This window comes from Pongo abelii, chromosome 18 (genome assembly GCF_028885655.2).
Source record: "Pongo abelii isolate AG06213 chromosome 18, NHGRI_mPonAbe1-v2.0_pri, whole genome shotgun sequence".
Classification (NCBI taxonomy): Eukaryota; Metazoa; Chordata; class Mammalia; order Primates; family Hominidae; genus Pongo; species Pongo abelii.
In genome coordinates this window covers 22,938,252-22,965,994 of record NC_072003.2, presented here as the reverse complement: position 1 = coordinate 22,965,994, position 27,743 = coordinate 22,938,252, and the positions used below count along the sequence as shown (strand labels likewise).

The following is a 27,743-nucleotide window of genomic DNA, read 5'->3' as shown; positions in this document are numbered from 1 at the left end:
TCACTGCACACGGGCTTTTCTGGAGATCTTCCACTCCTTGTCTCGAAGCTTGGCTCGTTGAATTTTCCCTGTGACAGTCTTGGGCAGGTTCAAGACAAACTCTATCTGTTGAAAAACAAATCAGTCCAGGGTGGGTGGTCTGTGACGACAGTGGGTTGGATTTTTCAGAACTGCTATAGGGTGAGGAGAAGTTCTTCAGGCTGGAGCCACTTCAGGGTAGCCACCCTGTGCAATAAGAAGCTTCAGAAAGTGCTCTGGGATGAGGACAAGAAGAGGATGGCTAGAATTGGGCATAAAGGTCTTTGACATATTTTCAGACAGAGAAGGAACAGCATAACAGACACAACATGGCACAGCATTCAGCCAGCTGAGCTTTGACATCAGTCTCTCTGGACCCCAGCTCCTCCTCTACCAATCACCTGGCTTTAGCCAGGTCCTTGGCTTTGCTAAGACTCAGTTTCCCCACTGAGTAAGATGGAGGATAATAGTAACTTCATTGGGTGATTATGTGGACAAAAGGAGATTATGCAGGCTAAGTTACTGGCATGGAGTAACCACTGAAAAATATTAGCTGTGGTTATTAATCTGGGTTAATCTGAGGTCTTTAGACATCTAAGAATTAGGATACCTCATTTTGAATTCCACATCAGTCATTTCCTATCAATGTACCCGAAGCAAAACTATAAAATCTCTCCAATTTCACTATTTGCTCTTGTTAAAAGGAATGGTTGAAGCTGAGGATCCTCTATCTCTAATATTCCCAAATCCAAAGATATGGACGGTGAAGACGCCTCATTGAGGCTTCCAGTGATGTGGCTCAGTTGCCAAGGCATTGGTTTAAGTGTTAGATGGTCTTGAATTTAATAAAAATTAACCTTTATTAACTTTAATTTAATAATAGGGATACTGTGATGGAAAAAGTATCTTCTTAGTGGCTGATATAAGAATTCTTCTATAAGTCAAGACTGACTTTGTTGAGAAGAGTTTGTTCAAAACACAATGAAATGGAGCAGAGGTCAGCAAACTATGGCCTGCAGGCAAAATACAGCCCACTTCCTGTTTTTATCAATAAAGTTTAATTGAAACAGTCATACCCATGAATTTAGAAACTGTCAACCTTTAGCATTGCCTGGGCAAAGTTGAGTAGTTGCAACAAAGACCACACAGCCTAAAATATTTACTATTTGGGCTCTGAAGGGTAGATAGAGAGTGGATGAAAGCCACAGGAGGTATCCAGATTTAATGCTAAGAAGGAAGCTACTCTGCTTGTCATGAAGAGAGAAGCAGAAAGGACTGGATGCAGTTGGTGAAAGGAGGGGGAAGGTGGAAATAATCTGCTGCCTTGAGAATTCTAGAGGAGAAGACTTGCAGAAAGAGACACATCTATTGAGATATTTGAGTAAGACACTGCACACTGTGTGATAGGACTCCATGATTCAGCATTCTACAATATTCAGTTATACTTAAACGTTCATAATAACTTTGGTGTGCCTGGATTTCTAACCTCCTTTGTAAATACTTATTAAATGCTTATTATGTGCCAGTCATTCTTCTAAGTGTCTGATGCCTTCTTAAATGAACTCATGAACTCATCCTTAACAACCTGTGAAGGGGTAACAGCATTATTCTCATTTTGCAAATAAGGAAACTGAGGAATACAGAGGTTATTGAGTAAGTGGTGGAGGTGAATGTTGAACCGAACAGTCTGATTCCTGAGACTGTGCTATGCTGCCTCACTCTCAGAGGCTGCAAGTCCATGTGGTGGACTCTGATATGCAGCTGAGATCCCCCTCCAGGGACAAAGAACTCCCACCCCACTGCCAGACCCCTGGGGGGATTGTCTCAGCCAAAGACAGCTGTCTTGTCCAAGGTCACACTCCTTCCCAGGGCAGCCTACATCCATACCTGATCCACCTGTGACCGTAAAGACCCCCTTCCCTTCCTCACCTTGCCTTAGGACAACACTGAAAGGTTATACTAGCTTCAGAACTCCCATGGGATTGGCTGGAGTTCCCATTGAGACTAAGTCACAGTGCAACCTCACCGTCTGCTCAATTCTGCTCCTTTCTTTCCCTTCCTCTCCCTTCCCCCAGGGGTTGATTCCAAAACACTCCCTAATAAGCCTCTTGTGTGTTAACCTCTTTCCCCATGGCCTGCTTCTCAGAAGACCTATGACAATTAGCCTGTGCTGAGGAAAGGCAGGTGGCATCTAGGCTATGTAAGAATCTAAGGGACTCTAAGTCAGCATAGTTGCTCTCACCTTCTACCCTAGACTCAATTTTTTTTCGTTCTCTGGGACAAGCTCCTATCTGGGACCCAAATCCAATAACTGGGTTCTCCTGCCATGTCAAACTCTGTGCTTCAGTTCTCTGTCCCAGAATGAAAGAAGCGGAAAACTATGCTTTTGTCTTTTCTCGTAAGAACACTTCCATTTTCCTATGGGGAGCCACCCCTCCCTCTCAGTCCATGTCATGGGGTAGGGCAGCTCTCTCTCCCCCATCCCCCCTGCACTTTCTCTGAGGATGACATGGCTAATCAGTGTGACATTGGCCTGGCTACAGGGATTCATTTAACAATGGACACATGGCCCAAGTTGGTCCAGTGAGAGTCAACCCAGAGAATTTTGTTGAGGCCTTTGGAGAAAAACATGCTCATTTTCTACTGGAGTTTTCTAAGCTGCTGAGAATATATGTTTGGAGCTGATAGAGCCACAGAGAAAAAGCATTCCAAGAAATCAAGCCACTACAAAGGAAGGAGAGTCAAAGGGTGAAAGAGATACACCTGACTACATCCTAGGAATGCCTGGGACCAGCCATAATGACAGCTTTCTCCACCCCTGGACTTTTCAATTGCATGAGCGATAAATCTCAAGCTAGATTTCTGTCACTTGCAACTGAGTGTTGCACAACCCTGAAAACTATAGCAAGAACCCAGTGCAGAGAATGGGAATACAGGTAAGATACTGGCTAGAACTTATTCCCTTGACAGCATTTGGCTTTTGATTCAGAGTGAGTCAAAAGCTGAGGTCATTTTTCAGGCATCAAGATAGTCGCTAGATTGTCTTTCTGGGCTTTCTTGAGCATAGGAATTTTTTTTTTTTTGAGACAGGGTCTCACTCTGTCACCTAGGCTAGAGTGCAGTGGCACGATCTCATCTCACTGTAACCTCCACCTCCCAGATTCAAGTGATTCTTGTGCCTCAGCCTCCTGAGTAGCTGGGATTACAGGCACATGCCACTACACCAGGCTAATTTTTGTATTTTGCGTAGAGACAGGGTTTCACCGTGTTGGCCAGGCTGGTCTTGAATTCCTGCCCTCAGGTGATCCACCCACCTCGGCCTTCCAAAGTGCTGGGATTGCAGGTGTGAGCTACCATGCCCAGCCAAGGAAGACTTTTTAAAATTAGATGGCTGTCCTCCTCCTGAAGAAGATAAATATAACAGGAAAACAATCTATTTCTCAAGTTTGAGTGGCTTGGGAGCTCAAAGGCCTTACCTTTCTTGGGTACTTGTATGGGGCTGTCACTGACTTCACATGCTGCTGCAGCTCCTTGGTGAGCTGTTCTGGGTCATGGGATAGGAACTGCGAGGCCAGGACCACAAATGCCTTCACCACCTGCAAAATTGATGAAGGCCAAGAGATAAGGGATTACAGTGTGTAGTCATCTCCTGGAATAATGTGAAATTGGCATTAAGACTTCCATCACCCTTGTATCTCTTCATTTGCACCCCCAGTGATCCAGGTCAAGGGAAAGGGAGAAATTGGGGACAAGAATGAAGTTCCAGCTCTCTCTGAAGTCGTTTATTGGAGGAGCAGGTGGACAATAGATTGAGACCAGGCTTACCTCATACTCCAAGGACAATAGAGACAGATGAGAAGAAAGAAGATACGGGGGGAAAAAAGAGAAAAATAGACTGAAAATCATAACCCTAAAAATGTGTTAACTTCTCCAAACTTCAGTGTTCCTATCTGTAAAATGGGGATAAAATAGCCAAATTTAACTTATGGTAAATAAAATGAAATCATATACAGCAGGGCTAGCTCAGAGCTGGGCACACAGGGTTTTCTCAGCAGGGGATCCCCCTTGGCCTCACTTATGGGAACAGTGGTTCCCATAATTTTCTGTGTGATGTGTTCTGTATGTACCGGAGGTATGATAGTGCCAGGCTTACACCCTATGGGAATGTACTAGGACACTGATCCACACATCCCACCTTAATATTTTCCTACACACACATCAAAGTCCACTATACCCCATCTGAGCCTATTTCTATAACCCTGGCTTTATAGGGGGTCTTTCTTTTTCCCTTTATTTTCACTGTGAACTCTGTGGCACAGGGGCTCTATCCTTTGGCTCAAATCACTCCTCTGTCCTTCTGGTCAGGAATCAGACTCTGATTCAAATACCAAACAGCAGGATAGAATCCTTCCAGCCTCATCAAAATAGACATTATATAGTACTTACTATGTGCTAGGCCTTGTTCCAAGCACTTCACTTTCTTTTTCTCTTTCTTTTTCTTTTTTTTTTTTGAGACAGAGTCTCACTCTGTCACCCAGGCTAGAGTGCAGGGGTGCGATCTCGGCTCACTGCAACCTCCGCCCCCCAGGTTCGTGTGATTCTCCTGCCGCAGCCTCTTGAGTAGCTGGGATTACAGATGCCTGCCACCGTGCCCAGCCAATTTTTGTATTTTTAGTAGAGATGGGGTTTCACCATCTTGGCCAGGCTGGTCTTGGACTCCTGACCTCGTGATCCATCTGCCTCGGCCTCCCAACCAAGCGCTTTACTTTCTAAAAATTTTTATCGTTTCATAATATTTGTACATATGTATTGGGTGCAAGTGACATTTTGTTACATGCAAATATTGTAATTATCAAGTTAGGATACTTGGGGTGTCCATCACCTTGAGTATTTATAATTTGTGTGTGTTGAGAACATTTCAAGTCCTCTCTTCTAGCTATTTTGAAATATACAATACATGGTTGCTAACTATAGTCACCCTACTCTGCTATTGAACATTCGAAATTATTGCTTCTATCTGACTGTATGTTTATACCCATTCACCAACCTCTCTTCATCCCCTGCTTCCCCACCCACACACCCTTCCCAGCCTCTGGTATCTATCACTCTACGCTTTATCTCCATTAGATCAACTATTTTAGCTCTTACTTATGAGTGCAAACATGTGATATTTATCTTTCTGTGCCTGGCTTACTTCACTTAACATAATGACCTCCAGTTCTCTCCATGTTGCTGCAGATGACATGATTTCATTCTTTTTTAATGCCAAAGAGTATACCATTGTGTATATATACCACATATTATTTATCCATTCATCCATTGGATACTTAGGTTGATCCCATATCTTCGTATTGTGAATAGTGCTGCAATTAACATGGGAGTGTAGACATCTTTTTGATATGCTGATTTCTTTTTCTTTGGATAAATACCCAGTAGTGGGATTGCTGGATCATATGGTAGTTCTGTTTAGTTTTTTGAGAAATCACCATACTTAAGTACTTTACAAATATTAGCACATTTAACCCTCATAACAATCCCTCATCTTACAGATGAGGAAACTGAGAAACAGACAGGCCAAGTAGCTTACCCAAGATCACATAGCTAGTAAGTGGCAGGGCCAAGATTGGGTCTCAGAGTGTTCAGCCCCACAGTCCCTGTTCTTAAACCATCATACTACACTGTGCTTGTGTTCATATCTGTTCACCCCCAGGCTACTGCTTCCTGATCACCTCTCCTCGGACAGGGTCTGGGCTGCTGATCACAGCCGTCTCAACCACGGCAGGGTGCTCCATCAGTGCATTCTCTACCTCCGAGGGTCCAATCCGGTACCTGCAGAAGAACCTGTTCTTCAGAGAAGACTGGACACCCAACCTCTAGGCCATCCCAGAAGTCTGGAACCAGCCAGAGTAAACACCCAGATTTCCCTTCCCAACCCAGAAACCAAGCTCACCCGCTGGAGTTAATGATATCATCTGCCCGTCCCATAAACTGGAAATACCCATCTTCATCTTTGATTCCCCGGTCTCCAAGGAGCCAAAAGTCTCCTCGAATGTTGGCTGCTGTCTTCTCGGGATTGTCCTGGTGACCACAGAAAGACAGAGTCATTGTGCCTGCAAAGCCTAAATCCCCTGCCCTGGGGCTGCCATGAACAAATGCTATCAGTCTTATTAAAACTGCAGGTGTGCAGTGTATAACCTGAACATGGCAGACATGCCCTGAACCAGCCAACCCTAGGCCACAGGCAGAACTGGATCTTTCCCATTTATTGAAGTTATTCCACCCAGGGTCTCTCAGCTACTCCTCTAGGTCCAGTCTGATGGATATTATTGATGTATTCATTCATCCATGCTTAGGGCATTTTCCCCAATTGATTCCATCTCCCCTTTCATAGATACCCTAATCTCTGCTCACTCCATAGCACCACTCAAAGCTATCATTTTGATTAGCTACTTTTCTTAGCTTCTTTGTAAATTTGAAAATTCTAGAGACATTAGCCAGGAAGCCCCCTGGGACCCTGGCTAATGTGCATATTTCTACAATAGCTGGGTCCCTCTATTCAGCTGAGGCACTTGCTTATAAGTAATGAAAAGGCTTGAGCTTTATCCCTTGTCAGTGCATCTTCCTATCTGACTCAGGTATAGGGGCATGGGCTCCAGAATGGAGGTTCAGTTACTGGATTATATGGTGGCATAAAGAATTCTTAGCCTCACTCCATCATTGGGAATATAGGGATACTGATGATCAGAGACAACAAGAGGTTAGTCTGAAGCTAAACAGCCATTACAGAAGATAGAACTGAGACCAGAAGCCAGGTTTCTTGGCCACTGGATTGACTTTCTCATGGGCATCATGGAGCCTCTGTGGCCTTAGGAGTCTGCCCCACAGACGCTTCTGAGTCTGTTTCCTTTTCTATCAAATGGGGAGAAGCCCATGAGTAGTACTTCACTGGCATTTGAGAATAGAGTGGGACCACACACAGGAAATGCTTGGAGAAGGGGACACTGTGGCTCTGCCCTGATCACTGAGGCTCAGTTTTCCTCATCTGTATAATAGGAATAATCATTCAGATCTACAACAATTCTTTTATTTAACACACTCATGACACACAACTTACAGATGAGGAAACTGAGACATGACAGATAGGTAACTTCCCTAAGATCACGCTATACATAGTAGAGCAAGGTTTTTAACTCGAGCAAGCTGAGTCCAAAAACTTTATAGGGTGGCTGGGAGGATTAAATGAGTTTGAAGTTTAAATGAGTTTAAAGTTTAAAGATTAAATGTGTTTATACGACAATGCTTGCCTCATGGTATGCATTCAATAAATGGTAGAAACTATTATTATTTGATTTACTATTTATTTAGTTTATTAGTCAATTATCTCAGGGATCAGAAGGCATGCCCTTGGGGTCTTCTCTGTCCACTTTCTAATGGTTGTGAGCTTGAGCAAGTCTTGTAATCTCTGGCTCCATCCTCACCTGTCACCTTGACCATCCTCACCTGTCAAGTGAGGTGGCCAGATTCAAGGATTATCTGTCTTTACCTTCCCAAGATCTGAAGATAGGGATTCCTCCAACTACATGGCGAAGTCTCAATGTAAAGTGCCTGCATGGCTTTAAAGAAGATCAATGGCATAGAGCATGGGGATGATACCTAGGGGAGAGGGAAATGCTGCCCTTGGGAGAATGGTGCTGTGTATAGTTCAGGGTCAATACTATTTTGGGCATGAAATAGAGAGTTCTTGAGGAGTCTAAGGGCTAACTGGAGAAAAATAAGTCTTCCAATGAGATCACAGTGATAGGCTGAGGATGGCAAGGCTGAATAGCCACTTTTCTTCCACTGGCAAAGCATACATTCTTGAAAACTGGACACTCTTTGTCTCCATATCTAATGCCTCTTGGAAGTTTCCTAACATTTGGCCTCCATCATCCCATTTAGTGCTCCCCATCCTCACTGGAGAACAGAGGAGGAGGAGCACAGTTTCTCACCACATAGCCAGAGAAGATGCCTATAGGCCTGGTGGGTTTGACTCTGATGCCAATGTCTCCTTCTGTGCCGGGAGGCAGGATGTTGCCCTTATCATCTATGACCTGGAGAAAGAAGCACATTGGAAGAACGATGCATGGAGCAGGAGATGGCTTCAATGGCAGCATGAGATTGCTGACTTGGTCAAATGAAAGATCCTCTTGCTTTAGTGAAGACTGAAAATGACAACCAGAGACCAGGGGAACCCAAGAGTCTTAAATTCAGATCTCTGATCCACCTGCCTGGAATAGTTTAGGTGAATCCTTTTATTGAGACTGGCCCAGATGAGCCTGGGGAGATACTTTTGGCTCTAGGAGCTCAGATAAAATATTAGCTTCCTCTTATCTTTGAGACCTACCTCACCTGTGGACTTAGAAATCGGGCAGATCAAAACTCAAATTTACTCTGCTCCCTTACTAGCTGACTTTGAACTACTTAAACTCTGTTCTTCAGTGCTTTCACCCATAAAACAGAGACACTGACAGCTTATTTCACAGGATTTTTATAGGAATGAAATAAGATACTAAGAAAGGGGCTTAGCAAATGGTTATCATAGTGAATGGCATGGCAAGTAACTGGATATGACACTGAATAGAGTCTAAGTTACACTTTAGATATACAGAACTATACACATAACACAGATACACAAACAAATTCTAGTTCTCAAAAAACAAGAGAAAGCAATAAAACTTTAGCTACTACGCATTCATTTTAGTGTATTTTTACTAGTGAAAACTGGGACATCATCCCTTGGTCCAATAAAAGGCATAAACAGCAGTGGATACATACTATTTACTACTATATCATCATTAAAAATCATGCTGCAGCTTGGCATTAATTGAACTGAAAAGATCGTTACCTAAATTGTTAAATGATAAAAGCTAGTTACAAAATATTATGTCAAGATTCACCCCTATTTTTGTTTTTAAAGCATATATACTTGCGTACTGTCTAGCTAATTTGCTAGATATTCAAAGTGGGTCCTTCTGGATGGTAAGAACACAAATCATTTCCCCTTTTCCTCCTTCCTTCCCTCACTCTCTCCTTCCCCCTAACCTCCCTCCGTTCCTTTTTTCTGATATTATCTTAATATCAGTACTTTCTATTATTTTTGACTCAATAAACAATGGAATACATAAATTACTGAAAATCAGTGTTTCCCCTAACTTCCTCCCTCCTTAGTGTCCCGAGCAAACCTGTACATCATAACAGGAAGCAGCCCTTCCCATGTATCCTGGTTTGATTTTTATTGTCTTGGAAACCAGGCAAGTTAATCCCTGTGGAAAGAAGCAGACAGATCAGCAAATCTCAGGAGGAGGTACAAGGTCACAGAAAAAGAAAAAATTTCTGCAGAGTGGGTCCTGACACTGTCCTGAATTTGGCCTACACTTGGTGGCTCCCCCTGCTCCTCATTCCCTGGCTTTCTCCCCATTACTGGAACCACTATCCTAGCGGCTTCGCTAAATTGTTTGTTCAGGAAGCAACCCACCTACCACTCCCCAGGAAGAGGACCTAATGATCACATTATAATCTATTTTAGGGGGAGCCACATTTTAATACGACGCTATGGATACCCAAAGCCCTTTCAAACTATATGGAATCACCAATATGCAATCTGTAAGGCCTAAAATATACTTACTTTTATTTTTATTTTGAATTTTTGTGGGTACATAGATGTATCTATTTATGGGATATATGAGATGTTTTGATACAGGCATGCAATGTGAAATAATCACATCATGAAGAATGAGGTATCCATTTCCTCAAGAAGTAAAATACACTTTTTAAAGTATCTCCCATGGCAGCACCAGTTCTGCTTGAACCCTGCAATGAACCTTCCCAACAGAATAACAGATGAATGGTGGATGCCTCACTGACAGAGACACAGATTGTCATTTTCTCTGATCTAGCCTGGACACCAGTTATCACAGTAACCCATCTTTTCCCGCCACCCCCTGTGCTGGAAAGGGCAAGTTGATTGACCCACCTCAGAAGAGAGGCTGCTGAGTGATTAAGATCATGGGAATTGGAGTGTCCTTGTAAGCATATCCTAAACATGTCCTCCTCTGAATGGTGGGAGGCCCCTGCCAGGGTATGCTTGCCACAACTCCATTGTCCTTATTCATATTTGCAGGGCTCTTCCTGGCTCTTTCATATCACAGAGCTGCCGTCAACACTCTGCAAAAGTTCTCATTACTCATTACCAAGGGTACTCATTAGCCAAAGAAGGATGCAGGGTAAGAGAGTGGAGAGGAAGAGGCAAGAAGTGCTGAGAGTCACAAGTAAGATGCACTGGAAAAAGGAGAAGAAGAGTTGGGGAAAAGTATTCCCCATGTAGTTTTGATAAGTAAAATAGTATAGAATAGCATAAATCCACATTGTGCACATGAGACCTCAAGAGTTCCAAGAAGATATCTCAGGAGGTGCAGTAAAGCCATAGTGGGTTCTTCTTCCCATTCCTCACTTCAGTCTAAGCAGCTTTGTACAGTGCTTGACATGTTTGATAAATGTTGGTCTCTGCTAAAATGTTTCCCCATCACAGAGGAACTTTCTGACCACCATATCTGATTTACCAACTTCTCACCCCATCTCATCTACTTTACTTTTTTCATGACATTTCTCACCACCTGCCCTGCTAGATAGTTCTTAGTTTATTGTCTCTCTCCCCAAATCTCACTGGAATGTAATCTCCCAGAAAACAGGAACTTTGCCTGTTTTGTTCTGTGCCGAATTTTCAATACTCAGTACCTGTCCCTTCATAGAGGCTCAATAAATATTTCTCAAATAAATGAATGATACATGGTGGCTAACATTTTTTATTCTCAAAGAGAATTTTGAAGCCCAAAAAGTGCACCCAGCCCATGGTTCCCCTGGGAACAGGTACCGTTTCTGTCTGGCCATAGAATTCTCGGATGTCCAGTCCTGTCTGGGCCCTCCAGTTCTCCAGAGTTTCTGGAAGAAGGGACTCCCCTCCAGAGAGGCAGTTCTGTAGATGGGGGAACTTGTAACTGAAGAAGAGAAATAAGTGTTTCCCCTCAGCCTCCCTGGAACCAAAGTCCACTCAGGCCTAGACCTAGTTTCTGGGTGCTTTGATGATGCAAATGGCTTCATGGGGCTCTCTGTGTGTGAGAGATTCAGACAGATATGCATGCATGTATGTGAGGGAGTCAGGGGGATGGGGCCAGACTCTCTTACCAATCCTCAAAGCCCCATCACCTGGAAAGATCCTGCTGTAGCAACATTCGGTAAACAATGGGGGCACTCATCATATTCTTGATTGGGTAGCTGGAGAGCGTCTGGAAGAAGAGAGCCAGGTGAGACATTGGTCACCAGGTCAAATGCCAACTTATGGCTATGCACAGTGGCTACAATTGTGAGCTATGGAGTTGTAGAGGTCTGGATGAAAACCCTAGCTTGTTTACTATGTCTGTTTCAGGTTAAGTGAGCCCCACAACTCTCATGCACCCTGAAGACATAAATAACAGGGAAAAGAATACATATTATGGTAGTGAAAAAGTCTAAGGCTAATTTGAAACATTTTTGTCAAATCCTGGATGTCTGTTCCTGCCAGTTTAAGACTTGCCCTCGTTAACACACCCCTAGGAGTGTATCACCCCCAGCAACCAAGGGAAGATCAGCTGCCTGAGCACAGCAGCTGTCTTGGTTAAGTCCCTTAACTTTCTGTAGCCAGCTTTATAATAGATTGTTTGCAGCCTTATTTTCCTGAAAATATTTTTGGGATACATTTTAGATATAAAAGTTCTTTGAAAAGCTAAAGACATCTGTAGACATTTCAAAACAAGTGCTACAAAAAGACCTAGTACTGAATACTTGCCATGTCCTGTGTTATCTCATTTAATTTTTACAATAACCTCATGGAGTGTGTGCTATCATCCTCATGATACAGAGGGGAAACCCATGATGTACAAGGTTAAGTAGCTGCTCCAAGGTCACCTAGTCAGCAAGTAGTGGGATCATTATTTGCAGCATGTATTCCTGTCATATAACACCATCTCCATCCCATGCTTTTCTTTATGCAGAATGTAATATTGTCTTAATCTGTTTTCTGTTGCTATAACTGAGTACCCGAGACTGAGTAATTTATGAAGAAAAGAAATTTCTTTCTCGCAGTTCTAGGGGCTGGAAAGTCCAAGGTCAAGAAGCTGCATCTGGTGAGAACCTTCTTGCTGATGGGGACTCTGCAGAGTCCAAAGAAGGCTTGGGGCATCACATGGCAAAGGGGCTCATGAGGTAGAGCAAAACTGGCTTTTTGTATAACAGACCCACTCTCCAAAACTAACCCACTAACATGATAAACCGTTAATCCATTAATCCCTCATGAGGCCCAATCATCTCTTAAATGCCCCACCGCTTACTACTGTTACACTGGGGATTGAGTTTGTTGATGAAAAGAGCCAAACTCTGTAAAACATTTGAAGAGATTTATTCTGAGCCAAACATGAGTGACCATGGCCATGACAGAGCCCTCAGGAGGTCCTGAGAACAAGTGCCCAAGGTCGTCAGGGTGCACCTTGGTTTTATACGTTTTAGGGAGACATGAGACTTCAATCAAACACATTTAAAAAATACATTGGTTTGGTCCAGAAAGGTGGGGCAACTTGAAGCCGGGGGTCCAGCTTATAGGTAGATTTAAATTTTTTCTGGTTGACAATTGGTTGAGTTTATCTAAAGACCTGGGATCAATAGAAAGGAATGCCTTAGTTTAGATAAAGAATTATGGAGACCCAAGTTCTTATTCGCAGAGGAAGCTTTTAGGTACTGGCACTAGGCTTTAGACAGAATAGGTTATAATTTTTTTTTTTTTAATCAGACTTAAAGTCTGTATTGATGTTAATACCAGAGAGGTATAATGAGGCATGTCCCACTCCCACTTCCTGTCATGGCCTGAAACAGTCTCTCAGGTTAAGTTTTAAAAAAAATCTGGCTGAGGAGGAAGTCCATTCAGATGGTTGGGGGGACGGGGCCTTAGGATTTTATTTTTGATTTACAAGTTTCATCATGAGTTTTGGGGGGCACAAATATTCAAACCATGGCAATGGTTTAAGCAAAATGTCTAGAAAAAATGACAAATGTGAGTATCATGCAATAATTTCCTTCAAATGTGCTTGATACACAGATATAAGCTATGAAAATGATCCCAGATTCCTTATTGCTTTGCCTTACTAGAAGCTCAACTTGCAACTACACACTCATTTGCTATATTTCTCCTTAATTTCCCTAGTTTTCTCCCCCCTACACCTCCAACCTATATTTTCCTAATGGGCTTTATAACTTTATGTCTGTTTTCATTTTTTTAATGGTGAAACTTAATAAAAACCAGTTCAAATCCTTTTGAGAAGGACACAGAGTAAGAATTTGCTTAAAACAGAGAATGACAGTATTATTTGAAGATAATTTCCTACAAAAATCCAGACCACACCTGACTTTTTGACTTTTGAAGATGTCATCTATGCCTTAGCTTGAACCTTTGCTGCAGCCAAATAGATGTTTGGATGGGCCATTAGAGATCTGGGGGCACAGCAGGGAAATAACCCAACCCCTCTATCATAGAGTCCAACATACGGTGTATCTTCATAAGCAAAATGAGGTCATTTTCATTGCTTTGTTGCTACAGGATAATGCATAGCTGCAGTTTGTGTGTCTTACTTAATGGCTGTACCATCAAGTTCTATAGGAAAAAATTCCACTTATTCTTCCGAATTGCTTCTAGAAAATCATCTTAAATTGTAAATAACCCAATATTCATTAACAATAGGATAGGGGAAAGTTTTGACAGATTCACGTAATGGAACACTATGCAGCCAGCTAAAAGAACAAACATCTGATACATGCAACACGTGGACTAATCTCACAGAGAATATTTTGAGTAAAAGAAGCCAAATGCAAAAGATTATATATAATGTGGTTCCATTTATATGAAATGCAAGAAGAGATAAAATTAATCTATGGTGATAGATATCAAACGAAGGATTAACCTATGAGGGGCAGATATTGTCAGAGAAGGGGTATGAACACCTTCTGCAGTGGTGGGAATGTTTCATGTCTTGATCTGGTGGTGTTTACAGGGGTGTCTGATATGAATTGGATGTTGTGTCCCCACCTAAATCCCTATATCCCTATATTAAAGCTCTAACCCTCAACTTAATGGTATTTGGAGGTGGGGCTTTTAGGGGTAATTACGCAAGGTAATGAAGCAGGTGCCCCAGTGATAGCATGAGTGTCTTTATTTTTAAAAAGGAAGATATAGCAGCACTGTCTCTCTCAACCGTGTGAGAATATAGCAATAAGGGAGCCATCAACAGCCAGGAAGAGGGCTTCCCCAGGAATCCAATTATGCTGGCACCCTGATCTCAGACTTACAGCCTCCAGAGCTATGAGAAGTAAACGTCTGTTATTTAGGCCACCTAGACTATGGTATTTTATTATAGTAGCCCAAGCTGACTAAGACAGTATCTAACACAGGTAAATTATTTTCAAACTGTACACATAGGATGGTGGCACTCTGTGTACTTTACCTTCGGTTTGTGTGTTACGCTGCAAATAAAAAAGGAAATGAAATGTGCGCACACAAACACACACACACGCATGAGAGGGAGATGGCATCCCCTCCAATACTCCAGTTTTCCCTTGTACATGTGGTTCACCAGCATCTATCTGATAGGTGACCCCAGCGGAAGAGCCCATTATATTTGTTGAGTGAACAAATGACCTACAATGTCTTTCTCCTGAACATACTCCTTTTATCTATATATGTGTCTGTCTCCTTCCCCAGAACATGAGCTCTGTGAGGTCAGGGACCATTTCCATCTCGTTTACTGAACACTGTTCACCACATGGCAGGGGTTTAGCAAAAATTAGATGAATTGAAACAAACTACAATAAATTGAAGTGTGCAAACCTCGGGATCACTCTGAATAACTGATGCAAACTGGATCCTCTCTTACCTTTAGAATAACCAGTGGGTCAAACTTTGGCAAGAGATGAACAAATGTGCATGCTCCTACTGTCCAAGTTTCCATAATTGTGCCCAAGATGTTCAGTATCCAACCTGTGTCTGATATGGTCCACATTATATCAGAGGCTTGCAGGCCTGTCCAACTGAAAACACAGACAAAACACATGTACATATAGGTGGATGCATGCTTAGGATGCGTGGGACACTAAGGATGCGTGGGACACTAAGGAGGAAAGGGAGGTGTGTGGGCAGAGGTGTGTGTGTATCTGCCTGCAGGTTTACAGGCATATGTCTAAGTATAAGTAGGAAGGGGGAAGAAAAGTTGTTCTATCCACACATCCTCCATCAACAGGAGATGAATGTTCAGAAGGTGGGACCCCAATTGACATGACTTAATATATAATTGGGTCTCATTCTCCTTTTAACTCCAAAACTCAGTACAGTTTCTGGCATGCATGTGGTAACCACCCAGGAAAATTTTACTAACACAAGGCATCTGCATGACAAATATTCTAACAGATGCCTTGCCAAGTTCCAGTTTGGCCGAATAGAACTTTGCTCCTCTTTTTTTCAAGTACTGCAAATTGCCCTTAAAGCTGATGGTCTTGCACTAATGAACTCATCACTTTTCTCTTTTCAGGGCAGAATAGAAGGTTTAGGCCTTTCTTAAAGCAAGAATGATTTAGGCTAGACATGAACAACTTCCTTGTGACTGGGAACTGCCATAGTGTATCTTCTTTCCTGAAGATGATTAACACTTTCAGCTCTGTAGGGAAATTAAGTCATAGTACAAGACTTCTCTAAGTCTCACTTTATATCTGTGAAAAATGAGATAACTACCAAATTTTTTGGGGGGAAGGGGAATTTAATATCTTAGTTATACTTAAGTAATTTATCCCCATCTTTTAGAAACTGCCTTTTACTGCAGCTCTTCTATTATATAATTTTTACTAACTTATTTAATTTGCTGTCACTGTGGGCTCATAGATGGAACATTTACACTTTCCCTTTTTTGCATTAATGTATTTTCCCATTCTAATAATAAAATTAACATGGAAGGTGGGATCTACTAAAACAATTCTGATGATTTATAGATATCATTGCTTGAATACCTCGGCACAGTGTTTCCTGATTCCACAAATGGGATTAATGTATCAATGGAAAAAATGCTCAACTATGGGGTCTGTGATCCAGAAATCCTGAGATCTTTGTTCACAAATTTATCCAATTATATCTTCCACTTCAATGAATTTGCAAAGTAATTTGCTGCCGACAAAAACTGCCCTCTTGGAATGTGGGCAGTATCAAAGCAAATTGCCAGCATCCCAAAGAACAACATAGAGGTCAGCCTGGGGAAATGCACATAAACCTTTTGTTAATCATTCACCGTGTTAGGCACATGGCTCAACACATGGAAGAAGTTTTGAGACCCTGTGTTATCTAAAAGATGTGTCCCATTGAAGGTACTGGATACCCAGCATGTGAAGCCATGTCCTCTTTAGATTTCCTTCTGAATTTTCTTTCTCAGAACCACAAGGTGGTAGCCCAGTCCAGGAGCACTGGGTTTGAACTCAGAAAAGTCTTCATGCCTGGTCATGCAATTCTCTGTAGAGAGAAAGAGCTCAGCTTACCCAGCATCCATCTTGGCCTTGAGGCCCAGGCTCGAGTGGGAATGTTCTGCCATCTTGGGAAGACCACTGGTCCCACTAGTGAAGTAGATGGCAGATGCTTCCTGGCTTCCAGTCTCCACACAGTGATGAGTGGTGGATGCCTCACTGACAGAGACACAGATTGTCATTTTCTCAGATCTAGCCTGGACACCAGATATCAAAGTGACCCATCTTTTCCCACCACCCACTGTGCTGAAAAGGGCAAGTTGATGGACCCACCTCAGAAGAGAGGCTGCTGAGTGATTAAGACCATGGGAGTCTGAGTCAATCAGAATTGGGTTTGAAAACCACTCAAGTTTGGCACTTTCTTATCAATGCAACCCTAAACTACTTATTTAACTTCTCTGTGTCTCACTTTATATCTGCAAAAAAGTGAGATCAAGTCTTATAGAGTTATTGAGAAAGTTAACTCTACCACCAAAGAAATGAGCAACTTTCTTAGCAAGAACTCAATAAATGCTAATCTAATTGTTGTGAAGAGCCCTGGCATGACACCAAGTGGACAGGAGGTGTGGAATTAATATGAGTTTTCAAGTACTTTCTTGGCACTCTCTTCTATTCCCTGGAATAGAACATCTCTTGGACACATCTCTTGGACATCTCCAGTGTCCTGATTTTGAGCCTTTAAAAGCAGGCATCATGTTATTTATTTCCATGACAGCTACCTTAAAGACCATGGCATTAGAAAGGAAAAGCTGAAGTTATCCCTTCAAGTTTCTTATAATATGTGCCCCTATTAGAGGGATTTCAGACATGTTGACAGAGAAAATCATTAATCCAGCCAGTCTTGCTATCAACTTTTGGAAGGACTATCAAGGTCTTTCCATGCTATCAACACATGGAAAGACCTCTGCCCTTGATCAACCTCTCTTAGAGATACAGGAGGTGGGAAGAAGAGCCCAGAAACTCGGTGTATCAGCCATCTCTTGGGTTTTCCCTCATGACCTTGGCCTCACCCCTGATTTGAGTCATAGTTCCAGTAAATTGTTCTAGGTGGGTTTCAATCCACTTGGTGTTAACACCATGTTGTTTCCAGTGTGCACCACAAGTGATTCACTTTGTGCCCCATAGTTTCTCTGTTTTACCATAGCATGGAACTCTGAGCCACTCTTCACGCATGAGTCTGCAGCCCAGAAGTGTGGAGGCAATAACACCCCCAGGACAACCCTCAACCTGTGGGGGTCAGATGCTAATGGGTCAATGCTTTTCAATCCTTTAGAGGACAATCCTGGGAGGCATTCCATGTGCTGCTCAGAAGGTCCAGGCAGATCAAGCCCCATTTAGTCCTTGCAATGACTTGAAGAAAAAAAAACAAACCCTTGTATTAGCTTTTATTTCTTCCCAGCTTCACTCTTCCTAGTCCCATGCTGTTCTTCCTGCACCTCCTCAATAAATCACCTGCACCTAAGTGCTTGGCTCTGTTTTCAGTTTTAGTTAAAACCCAGGCTGAGACATGTAGATACTCACTTTAGTAGTTTCTTGAAGTTCAGCCACCCATCCCAGCTTTTCTCAGACACCAGTAGCTTAATTCTCAGAGAAGGACATTCAGATGCCACTGTGTCCATTTCTTGGATGACTTCATCCCCAGCAACAATAGCCTTGGCCTTAGACATCTGCAACCTATACAGTATGTCACTAGATTTCATCTGGATGGTTCCAGGCATAAAGATGAGACCTAAAGAAGTCAAGAGTTTAGAGAATTGGAAAGGATGGTTTTCTTTGTCCCTAGAGAAGCCTGATATAAACATCAAGCAGGGAGCAAGTGGGTAAGGAGAGGATGGGGAAGTAATGACCAATGGAGAGTGTCAATAAAAAAAGGGGACTAAGGACTAGGGAGTGAATGAAACCTAGGATTCCCTGGGTTGTCAGAGTCTTAAGGGCCCTACTGAGACAAAGGAAAGAAATTGAATTGCTAATGTCACACTGTTGACAGTCTAAGACACATACAATTCTCCTCACCCACTCTCACCCCTCAAAAAAAATTTTCTACAGGAGTTTGCTGTATTCAAAACTCTCATATGATAATTAAAGAATCATGAGGAAAGGCACTTGGAACTGTCCATGATCTTGAAACACCAATAGCTCTAGGTCCTGGCAATTTATTTCAACCCTGGGACATTAAATGCATTTTTCTTAGATGAGAGTGCCTTCAGTTTTACATATATATGTACACACAAAGTATAGTTGTATATATTTATTGGGTACAAGGTGGTATTATAATTTTTGAAGACAATATGAGATGATTAAATTAAGCTAATTAACATATCCATCACCTCAAGTATTTAACATTTTTTTGTGATGAGAACATTAGAAATTTTTGCTCTTAATGATACTGAAATTTACAATACTCAATTATTAGCTATGTTTAGCATGCTGTACAATTTATCTTAAAAAGTTAGACTTATTCCTTGCACATAACTGAGGTTTTATACCCCATGATTATCACTTTCCTAAATTCTTGTTCTTGTTTACTATTTTAATGAGACTCCTTTGATTTTAAAAATCTTCTGTAGAATAACTAGACTTAGGGCCAGGCATGGTGGTTTACACCTGTAATCCTAGCACTTTGGGAGGCCAAGGAGGGAGATTATTAGAGGTCAAGAGTTCAAGACCAGCCTGGCCAACATGGCGAAACCCCAGCTTTACTAAAAATACAAAAATTATCTGGGCTTGGTGGCACACGCCTGTAATCCCAGCTACTCGGGAGGCTGAGGCAGGAGGATTGCTTGAACCTGGGAGGCAAAGGTTGCACTGAGCCAAAATTGCACCACTGCACTCCAGCCTGGACTACAGAGGGAGACTCCATCTCATAAAAATAAAAGAAAGAAAGAAAAGAACAGAATAACTACACAGGTTTCATTTTTTGTGAAGCTTAAACCACATGCCCATCCTGTTAAATAGCTTTTAACCTTAGCTCACTTTCTTCCCACTCTCAACACTTTGGGATTCTCACTGCACACCTGTAAATATCCTCAAATATTTCTCTACCATGGTGGTCAATTGAGTCAGACACAGAACAATAGACACATCTCTTCCTCTGGGTTCTCCTTTCCTTCTGGCTATAATTTTAGTATGTCACCTTTCTCTCTGGCTTGTTCTCTCCTTCCATGGGCTTCCAAGTTCCTGCAATTGGTTTGGTTGCCTCTGATAGTTTCTATTTCCTGGCTGCATTTATGTCTTTCTCTTTACCCACTCTCATGCTCAGCCCATTGTCCCCAGAATATGGAGTGGGTGGGAGCTTTTAGTTGGGATTAGGCTGTGTGCAAGCAGAGGTGGAAAGGGCAGTTTGTGAAGGAGGTTGCTGGAGTTTCTTGGGGTTCTTTTTGATACCACTGTACGTCTCATCCTTTTAATGTAAAAGTTGATGATTCTCAAATTTCTATCTCCATCTCAAATTTTAGAGCCTTAAATCCAACTTGTTATCACTTCTTGAACATCACATGGACATCCTGGACTCAACATGCCCAAATTGAACTTGTCATATTTTCCTAACACACCCATACCTCTTTCTATATCTGTGTTCTTCATTCCAGTGAAAGACAGCACCATCCACCCACTTGCTGAAATGTCTGTGACTTCTCTCTCTCTCTCCCTCGCATCTTCTTTGAATAACCCTGTTATTAGTTCCCCCTCAATTGCCTGTTAAATCCACTTATCTCCATCTCTACTACCTCAACCAAATTGAAGCCATCACCATCCCTTCACCTCTTATCTGAGATTTCCAACCCCACTATTGCCTTCTTCATCCCATTCCCTATTGAGCATCCAGTAAGACCATCCAAACAGAGGATGATCATGTCACTCGATGCATCAATGGTTTGAGTGTCACTCAATCCATCAATCATTTCCCATTCACCACTGGATAAATGTCCACAACTCTTACCATGGACCACAAGGCACTACCAATTTAGCACCTGGCCACCTCTACATGTTCATTCTATTGTCACTACTTTCTTTTATGGCCTGGACTTCAGGCACACAGATATCCTTTTAGGTTCTTTTATAATTTTCAAGCTTCCCTCCCCTGTGGCTTTGAAACTGCCTTTGGAAAAATTATGACACTGAGGGAAATCTGACATAGCTGACTTTGTCTTGTTTCCAACCTCACAAGCTATCTGTCTTTGCTCATCCCTGGACATAGTCCAAGCTAAGTATGGGAGAAATCTAACTTACAGTCTAACTTTAAAACAAAAATGATAATAGCTCCTTCCTGAAACTAACTGTGTCTGTGCTTGGAGATTGAAACTGCCTTTGGAAAAATAACAAATTGGTCACAAGGCTAGAATTATAGTTCAGGAGTCATGGAGCCAGAGGTCACAAGATTTGTAACCTCCCAGTTTCTCCTATAGATTACATCATTATGGTAAACTGTAAGTCTGGTATTTGAGGTGTTCTTCAGACCTTGCATTCTGATGGACGAGCTTGCACTACCCAGATCAGTAACTGATACCAAGAAACTAACTCAACCAGTTCTGTGATCTCTGAGGAGTTGACTTAACACAAGAAGACAGCTTCAACCCATGTTTTCATCCCCAGCCAAACCAATCAGCATTTCCTATTCCCTAGCCCCCTGCATGCCAAAGCATCCTTGAAAAACTCTAGTCTCTGATTTCCTGGGGAGGTGGATTTAAGAAACATCCTCCATCCTTCAACTTGGCTGTCTATGCAATTATTAAACTCTTCTCTACTGCAACTCTTACTGTTTTCAGTGTTTGGCTTTTCTGGGAAGTGGGCAAGAAGAAATCATCAGATAATTACATCTTCACATATGCTGTTCCCTTTGCTTGGCACAAGCCTCTCTATCTCTTGGCAAAATCCTACTCATCCTGCAGATCTCAGCTCAAATATCACTTCCATTGAGACTGAGTTGCTCCTCATATTGGTTAATTCAAGTCTCCTTTTAGAAAAGCATTGGCAAACTTTTTCTGCAAAGGGCCAAATAGTAAATATTTTAGGTTTTGTGGATAAGACACTATCTTGTTCCAACTACTCAAGTTGCCACTGTAGTGCAAATGCAGCCACATATAAGATGGAAACAAGTGGGCATAGCTGTGTTATAATAAAACTTTATTCACAAAAACAAGCTGTGGACAGGATTTGGCCTGCAGGTCACAGTCTGCCAAATTTATTTTTATAGATTTTAGTAGAATTCTCATACCACTTATCATAATTCTGATTAAATACTTATATGTGCAATTAATAGTTTAAGAGCTTTCTCCAAATGTCTGTAAGTCCCATGAACACGTAAACTATGTCATTGTTGTTCACCCTGCATAAGTGCTTGGAACATAGTTTGCTTAAATAAGTGGAAGTAGGGAGATATCTTTCTTCATATGAGAGAAGACAGCATGCTCCAAGGAGGAGACTTCTTTTGAGAGAGGTGGCTGCATTTCTCTGCTATCAGTTTTCTTCACAAGGAAGACAGTTCTCTGTCCAGGTAGTCAGTTACCAACCTGCTCGAATGCAGCCCAGGATCACCAGCCACCACTCAGGCACTCGGGGCAGCACCACTGCCACACGGTCCCCACGCTGCAGGCCACAGGCTCTCGAGAGGACGTTGGCTGCCTGCTGGCTGTTTTCACTCAGTTCTCTGAAATTCCACATTAATTCCTTCCCCTTCCCATTCACCCACCACAGGGCTGGGCTTGGGGGTCGCTTGCCAGCCTGAGGAAAGAGAAGCCCTGTTGATTAGGGGGCATTGGTACACAAGCAGGTAGGATAAATTCCAAGTCTTGGGATTGCCAAGTTGGTGCTTAGTAAGGTTTTTAATCTCAGCACCTCCATACAATCTTAAAAAGTATTGAAAACCCTAAAGAGTTGTTATTTATATGAGTTATAGCTATCAATATCTACCATAGTAGATATTAAAACAGAATTTTTGTAAATGTATGCTTTCAGAAATAACAGTAATAAACCCATTATATATTAGCATGCATAATTTTTTATAATGATAAAGTATACTTTTCAAAATGAAAAAATAATCAGGAAAGTGGCATTATTTTATTTATTGCATCTATTTATTCTGCAATTCCCTTTAATGTCTTAGTAGAATAACATTGGATCCTCTCATCTGATTCTGCATTCACTCTGTTGTGAGTACCAACATGTACCTTCTGGAAAATGCTATTGTATCCTCGTGAAAGAATTAGAATAAAAAGGCAAATATCACTTTAGATTAATTTACATATTTATCTCTATCTATTTACTTTTTTAAATTTTGTGGTAAAAATACACACAACATTTCCAATTTTAACTATTTTTGAGTGTACAGTTCAGTGGCATTAAGTACATTCTCATTGTTATGCAACAATCACCAACATCCATCTCCCGAACTTTTTCATCATCCAAAATGAAAACTCTGTCCCCGTTACACAATCACCCGTCATCCCCTCTCCCATTAGGCCCTGATAAACACCATTCTACTTCCTGACTCTATGAATTTGACTATTCTAGATACATGAAATTGTCTGAATATTTGTCCTGTCCAAGTCTCATGTTGAAATGCAATCCCCAATGTCAGAGGTGGGGCTTGGTGGGAGGTGATTGGATCATGGAGGCAGGTCCCTCATGAATGGCTTAGCACCATCCCCTTGGTGATAAATGAGATCATAAGATCTGGTTGTTTAAAAGTGAGTGGCACCTTCTCACTCTCTGTCTTGCTCCTCATCTTGCCCTTTGTTGTGCCTGCTCTTTCTTCATCTTCCACCAATACTGTAAATTTCTTGAGGCCCTCATCAGAAGCAGATGCCAGCACCACACTTCCTGTACACTGTGCAGAACTTTGGGCCAATTAAATCTCTTTTCTTTGCAAGTTACCTAGGCTCAGGTATTCCTTAATAGCAACACAAGAACAGTCTGAGACAGAAAATTGGTACCAGAAGTGGGATATTGCTATAAAGATACCTGAAAATGTAGAACTAACTCTGGAACTTGATCATGGGAAGAAATTGAAGAGTTTGGAGGACTTAGAAGAGACAGAAAGATGAGGAAAAGTTTAGAACGTCTTAGGCACTGGTTAAATAGTTGTGACCAAAATGCTGATAGAATTATGGACAGTGAAATGCAGGCTGAGCAGATTTCAAATGGAAATAAGGAAGTTTTAGGGAACTGAAGCAAAGGTCCTCCTTCCTATATTTTAGCAAAGAACTTGGCTGCATTGTGTTCATAGCCTAGTGATCTGTGGAAGTTTTAACTTAAGAGTAATGACTTAGGGAATCTGACAAAAGAAATTTTTCAGCAACAGAGCATTCAAGATTTGACCTGAATGTTTGATGAATAGATAATGTTGCATATACATAACAATGAAATATTATTTCAGCCTTAAAATGGAAGGAAATTCTGACATATGTTACATGGAGGAAACTTGAAGACATGCTAAGTGAAATTAGCCAGACACAAAAAAACAAATACTGTGTGATTTCATTTATATAAGGTACTATATTAGGCTGTTCTTTCATTGCTATAAAGGAATATCTGACACTGGGTAATTTATAAAGAAAAAAGTTTAATTGGCTCACAGTCATGCAGGGTGTACAGGAAGCATGGTGCTCACATCTGCTTCTGGTGAGGGCCTCAGGAAGATTACAGTCATGGAAGAAGGTGAAGGGGGAACAGGTGCATCACATGGCAAGAGCAGGAGCAAGAGAGAGAGAGCGTGGGGAAGTGCCACGAATGTTAAAACAACAAGATCTCTCATGAACTCACTCATAACTAAGGGGATGGTGCTAAGTCATTCGTGTGGGACCTGCCCATATGATCCAAATGTCTTCCACCAGGCCCTACCTCCAACTCTGTGGATTACATTTCAACATGAGATTTGGAGAAAACAGATATCCAAACTATGTCACTTTGCTCCTGCCCTTCCAATTCTCATGTCCTTCTCACATTGAAAAATACAAAAATACAATAATCTCTTTTTTTTTGGTTGGATTTGCCTGATATTTCCTTTTTTATTATTATACTTTAAGTTTTAGGGTACATGTGCACAACGTGCACGTTTGTCACATATGTATACATGCACCATGTTGGTGTGCTGCACCCCTTAACTCATCATTTAACATTAGGTATATCTCCTAATGCTATCCCTCCCCCCTCCCCTCACCCCATAACAGGCCTGGTGTGTGATGTTCCCCTTCCTGTGTCTATGTGTTCTCATTGTTCAATTCCCACCTGTGAGTGAGAACATGCGGTGTTTGGTTTTTTTGTCCTTGCGATAGTTTGCTGAGAATGATGGTTTATTTTTTGTCTATTTGTTGATAGATATTTGGGCTGTTTGACCTTCCAACTACTGTGAATAAAGCTACTGTGAACATGAGTGTACACATATTTCTCAGAGACCCTGATTTTAAGTTTTTTTTGGTATATACCCAGAGTTGGAATTGCTGAATGGCAATTCTATTTTTTAATTTTTTGAGAAAATGTTATATTGCTTTCCAAAATAGCTGTACCATTTTACATACCCATCATGATGCACAAGGGCTCTAATTTCTCTGTTTTATTGTAAAATAGACTCTTCGCATATCCCCTGAAAGAGTCTCATGTATCCTCAGGGGTTCTCAGATCATAGTTTGAGAGTAATGATGCAAAATCAAAGACAAAACATGTTAGCAATTTTATTAGATATTTCAAAATTTGCCTCCATCAGAGTTATACCACTTTGTGGTAACACATGAGAGTGTCTGTTTCCTCACAGCCTTGCCAATAGAGTTGTTAAACCTCTGTATTTTGTTCTTGCTCATTCCTGGGTATAGACCAAGCTAACTATGGGAGGAATTTAGTTTATAATTTAACTTTAAAGCAAGGATGACAATAGTCTCTTCCTGAAACCAACTCCCTTCTTGTTCAGGGACCTAAACCCCTTTGTGAAATTAATGCAATTCCACAGCATTAGAATTATGGTAGATGGTAGGGGTCTCAATTCTGCTAAGCTATAAGCATAGATAAGCAGTAACCAGCCATTGTTCCCTAGATTGCTTACTGCTTAGGAGTCGTGTAACCAGAAGTCACACTTTGTAACTTCACCAGTTGCTCCTGTAGTTAATATCACTATTGTAAAATCTAAGACTGACCTTTGAGATATTTTTCAGACATTTGCATTCTGGAAAACTTATTGACACTACCTAGACCTATGATTCTACAGCAAGGAACTGACTTTACCTGTCCTGCGTCTGCCTCACCCAGAAACAAACTCAGCACTTGAAGACATTTCTCACATCTCTATAATTTCATTCCCAACCAGTCAGTAGCACCCATTCCTTAGCCCCCTGCCCTCCAAATTATCTTTTGAAAACCATAGTCTCTGAGCTTTCAAGGGGGCAGATTTGAGAAATATTTCCCGCCCTTCCACTAAGATGGCTTGTGATAATTAAATTATTTTTTCTGAAAGAAAAAAACAACCTTTTGTATTTGACTAACAAGATAGGTGCAAAAAAGTTATTTCAGTAAAATTCTCATTTGCATTACTCTTATTATGAGGGAGGGTGAGAATTTTTTATATGTAATGGCCATTTGAGTTCACTTTTTTGTGAACTATCTGTTCATATACTTTGCCTGGTTTTATAATGAGTTGCAACTTTTTATTCTTGGTTTCTACAAGCTCACTTGGTATTATTAACTTTTTTGCTGTTATATGAGTTGAATATTTTCCTCATGGTTTTCATTAGCCATTTATTTTGCTAATGGTGTTATTTGTGAATGGAGAGATTTTTTGATGTTTCTATAGCAAATTTACTTTTATGGATTCAGAATGGTAAGTCATGGTAGTAAGGGCTTTCCTCAATATTTAAAGGAAGTATAACTTTAAAAAAATCCAGAAATCTAAATTTCTGTTTGAAAATTTTCAATTTTAAAATGTTGAACCTTATTTTTTGTTAAGAGTACCCACACCTAGGGCCGTCTTCAGCCTAGAGGCAAGGCATTTGCAATCTCCACACTAAGACTGTTTCATAGTGTTGGGAACTTAGGACATCACGTCATAATCATTACTCTTTTTGAGCACCAATGTATTAAGTCCATGCTGGTAGCTCCACCCCTTCCCCTACCCCTAGCCAGAATGAATCCTTCCATCCTACAGAAACAGTCATAGGACTTCAGGTGAAGGCAATTGATGGATCAAAAGTGAATGGATTAAAATTCTAGACGCTCAGGGCTGGGAAGGAAACTCAGAAATTTCTTCATCTTTTTCTTTCCTGGATGTCTCATATTGAAGCCCTTTTGATAATTGTCACCTTGTAGCTATCTTACTTGCACACTTCTATTGACAGGGGCGTGTGACCTAACTTTCTGGGAAGACTCAGTCTTTGGTCAGTGCTGATTTGCCCCCCACTTTTTTGAAAGAGAATCTCACTCTGTGGAGTGTGGTGGTGTGATCACAGTTCACTGCAGCCTCCAACTCCTGGGCTCAAGCAATCTTGCCACCTCAAACTCCTGAGTAGCTAGGACTGCAGGTATGTGCCACCATGCCTGGCTAATTTTGTTTTAAACAGTTTTGGTAGAGACAGAGTCTCACTGTGTTGCCCAGGCTTGATTTGCTATTATTAGATTCAAACCCACCTCTTCTACAACCCCAGACCACTAGTCCTCATTTCACCCTGGGAGGTCACAACAGAGCATGTGCAGTCTACATACAGTGTAAACAAACTGTGTGTTGGCTGCCTGGGAGTTACCAGGTTGCCACACTCCTGTGCCTTTCTTCCTTCCAAGCTCATGCTGTCTCTCTCCCATACCATACTGCCTGCATGGAAGATGAGTGTCTTGTCCATAGCTTATTACAGTGCCTTACATGTAATAAGTACTTAACAAATATTTACTGAATTAATGGATGAATTTTAAAAGTCAACAAAATTGTCTCACTCTGTGCCTCTTTTCCACCCCATTACCTTCTCCATGTCAGCCCAGTGATCCAACACATCACTAGCAAAGTTAAACTTGGCCGGCACTTCCTGGTGGCCCCACTGCACGGACACCAGTTGCCTACTATTAATGTAGTGAGTGCGGCTGGACATCTGAGTACCCCACAGGGTGCAAAGTCCCTGAACTTTTCGCAGCCAATGCAT

General features: G+C 41.5%; 1 protein-coding gene across 1 annotated transcript; it reads right to left on the bottom strand.

Annotated features, from left to right (window-relative positions):
- Positions 1–27,743, bottom strand: LOC100442712 (acyl-coenzyme A synthetase ACSM2B, mitochondrial). Its single transcript, XM_002826176.4, has 13 exons — positions 27,567–27,743; positions 22,143–22,353; positions 18,157–18,364; positions 16,651–16,794; positions 15,009–15,162; positions 11,260–11,339; positions 10,928–11,051; positions 9,240–9,320; positions 8,007–8,108; positions 5,969–6,096; positions 5,748–5,847; positions 3,495–3,614; positions 1–105 (listed from the first exon to the last, which is right to left on the bottom strand). The coding sequence occupies exons 1-13, from the start codon at positions 27,741–27,743 to the stop codon at positions 1–3; spliced, it is 1,734 nt and encodes a 577-aa protein (XP_002826222.2).